Source organism: Augochlora pura, chromosome 4, assembly GCF_028453695.1.
Source record: "Augochlora pura isolate Apur16 chromosome 4, APUR_v2.2.1, whole genome shotgun sequence".
Lineage (NCBI taxonomy): Eukaryota > Metazoa > Arthropoda > Insecta > Hymenoptera > Halictidae > Augochlora > Augochlora pura.
This window is the reverse complement of record NC_135775.1, coordinates 11,793,702-11,796,439: the sequence shown is the minus strand read 5'-3', so window position 1 is coordinate 11,796,439 and position 2,738 is coordinate 11,793,702. Positions and strand designations below refer to the sequence as shown.

Genomic DNA, 2,738 nt, shown 5'->3' with positions numbered 1-2,738 from the left:
TAATAAGCGAGAAAGTATCGAACCTTGCGTAGAACTTTTTCCAGTCCCGGCAGCCGTACGGTGAATAATTACAAATTCATACATGTAGTATGTAACTTTTTTTTTATTGTCATAAATGCTGTTGTAGATCTTTACGCAAGTTTTCAAGTAATGAGGTCATTTACGTTGCGAAGTAGAAAATTTCTTTCGAAATATACGTTATAAATGTATTTGACTTTTCTCTATATAAATGCGTTACAATATCTTAAAAATCTATAAACGCCAAAATAATAATAATTATGTTAACGTTTACCGATATTAAATATCCCCAGGCACGATAGTCCTTTCTCCGATTGACTCGCTAAAAATTCTCCAACACTCGCAATCAGACAATTGTAGAACCAGTGACAGTCTCTTCTTAGCATCCACGAAGCCAGATTATTCCTCGGGACGAAAAACGTTTAGAAAGTACCAGGGAGCACGTCGACCAAGAAAAATGTGCTCGAACAAATACACAGACGGCGAATCGCGAACTGTCACGTGCTCGCAAAAATCACTCAATGCTTCAATTTGCCCGCTATAGATTTTGCAGGCAGCATGTCCTACAATGGATTATCGGGACCCGTTAATTGACCGAATCGCGATTGAATAACGTTCTCGTGGGTAGCAAGAAAGTGTCACGTAATTGTCGAATATTTTCCTATAAAAGCCCGCGCGAACGCTCGCTACGCCATTAGTCTGTCACGTCATTAAGGGAGCACGTTAACGGTATGCGATTTCCGCGAATACCGATGGAGTCCAAGGTATGGCACATGCTGAAATAAAAGTGTATTCCGCTGTCTCAAACTCGGCAAAATTCATACCACGTCGCAGAAATTCCGACGCGGACGTGGTACTCTATTTACTTGCGGATTATCTAACGCGATTATGTAATCCTGGCTCGTTTTTCCGATTATTCCAGGTCTCGTTTTGGATTTCGCTGATCGTGCCGATCGTCGCGATGACGAACTGCGTGTTTGCACACGAATCGATCGGTGAAATCACGAGGACAGTACGGGGGAACGAAGGCGTCCGTGATAACGGAGATCACGAAGTTAATGCGGGACTTCGGGGCGCGTACAAGGAGCACGGTGTCGGAGACAGATACAATCGTCTGAGTTACAAAGATGGTAACACGTTTGGTAAAGGCAACACGAAAACTCTCTTTGTTCCGCAGCATGATTCTCTCGCTATAGCTCCCAAAGGAGCTGCCGCGAACCTTTTGTGGATAGAAACGTCGTTGGTTGTATTGTATAAGCTTGTAAAGAGCGAATTCTAAATTAGAACGCAAAATAAGATCACTTTAGAGACGTTTCTGGCGAAATGTATAGCATACAATAAACCGAGTGACTACTGTGGCGAGTGTACTGCAGATCTATCTTCAGAATAGATATTGTTTTGATAGAAACAGTGAAATAACATACTAGTTTAAACTATTTACTGTTTTATATTTGATGTATGTATTGTATTTTAATCATGCATCTATGAGATTCGCACTTTAATTAACGATATAAGCAAATACAACGATAGAGCTGGATTCACAAAAATATGTATAATGTCAGTATAAAAATCAATGCCTTTGTCTTTTGTGTGGTATAGAATGAGAAAAACTATCTCCTCTTCTTAGTAAAATAATTATTTTGCGTGGATTGTTTTCAGGAGGTGTAGGTTCCGTGCATAACTCGCCGGGAAAATTGGGTGGAGACGACTCCGATGGATATAATCATGATTTTGAGCATGATTACCATCATAGTCACGGTTATCGTAGTTACCACCATCATTTTGACGACGACAAAGACGGAGACGATGGTTATCACAGATACTACCGTGTTCATCTCGGACACGATGATGGAGACAAAAGCGACGGGAATCATGGACTGGATCGTGATGATCACAAGAACTCTGGTTATCATTACAACAATGAGTTCGAAATTCATTTTGGAGATAGCGGGAAAGAGAGCGGCGAGCAAGAATACATTGACGACAGTGACCATAATGGATACGGCAAGCACTATGAACATAGTAATAAACAGAGTCTTAACGTTGATCATAATAAAGGTGTTGATGGCCGCGAAACCGATTATCATTACGGGTATACTGGAAGGGGTGGTAGTTACGAGAAAGATTATCCTAGTTTCCGTTACCGTCACGATGGACGAGATCATGATCGCTGGGCCTATCGTCACGGCTTTGTTCATGGTGATCGCTAAAGTAGCTTGTATTGATTAGCGATAATTGTTTCGTCTGTATTCGTGACAAGGATGCTACGACTATGATTATATTTAATGTACATACAACATTGTATTACTAACTTTGAGTATTAATATTCGCATACCCACCTATATAAAATCGTTTCTGAATGTTAATAACGGCTGACAGAAAGCCGTTATTTTAAGCAATTTCCTTCGACTAATTAATTTGTCAAGCGCGAAGCACGATTCTTTGAGAGTGCTTTATACCTTGCCATTTCATACGAATACGCTTCATTCATCTAACAACGCTGAATATTGACATTGAATATATCGACGTGTCATATTTTAAATATAATTCTAAATCACAAGCTACATTACACCGAATTCAATTGTGCCATGTTCGCCCGTCCAATTGAAAAGCCCATTGTTTCGACATGTTCCGACGCCGATATTAATTCTACAAAAATTCCAATTTAACCGGAATGATGTGTGTTGCGCGGAAATATAGAATGGAATTTCCGGTACCAT

The 2,738-nt window shown here is 40.1% G+C and overlaps 1 protein-coding gene across 1 annotated transcript; it reads left to right on the top strand.

Moving 5' to 3' along the window:
* Window positions 1-749: 749 nt before the first annotated feature.
* On the top strand, window positions 750-2,228 carry LOC144469515 (uncharacterized). The gene is made up of 3 exons (XM_078179913.1): window positions 750-782; window positions 941-1,160; window positions 1,678-2,228. The coding sequence occupies exons 1-3, from the start codon at window positions 750-752 to the stop codon at window positions 2,226-2,228; spliced, it is 804 nt and encodes a 267-aa protein (XP_078036039.1).
* The last annotated feature ends 510 nt before the right edge of the window (window positions 2,229-2,738 follow it).

Coding starts and splice junctions, on each gene's coding strand:
- LOC144469515 (XM_078179913.1), top strand. CDS start 750: ATGCGATTTCCGCGAATACCGATGGAGTCCAAG. Junction 783..940: donor GAATACCGATGGAGTCCAAG/GTATGGCACATG, acceptor CGATTATTCCAG/GTCTCGTTTTGGATTTCGCT. Junction 1,161..1,677: donor CAAAGATGGTAACACGTTTG/GTAAAGGCAACA, acceptor GATTGTTTTCAG/GAGGTGTAGGTTCCGTGCAT.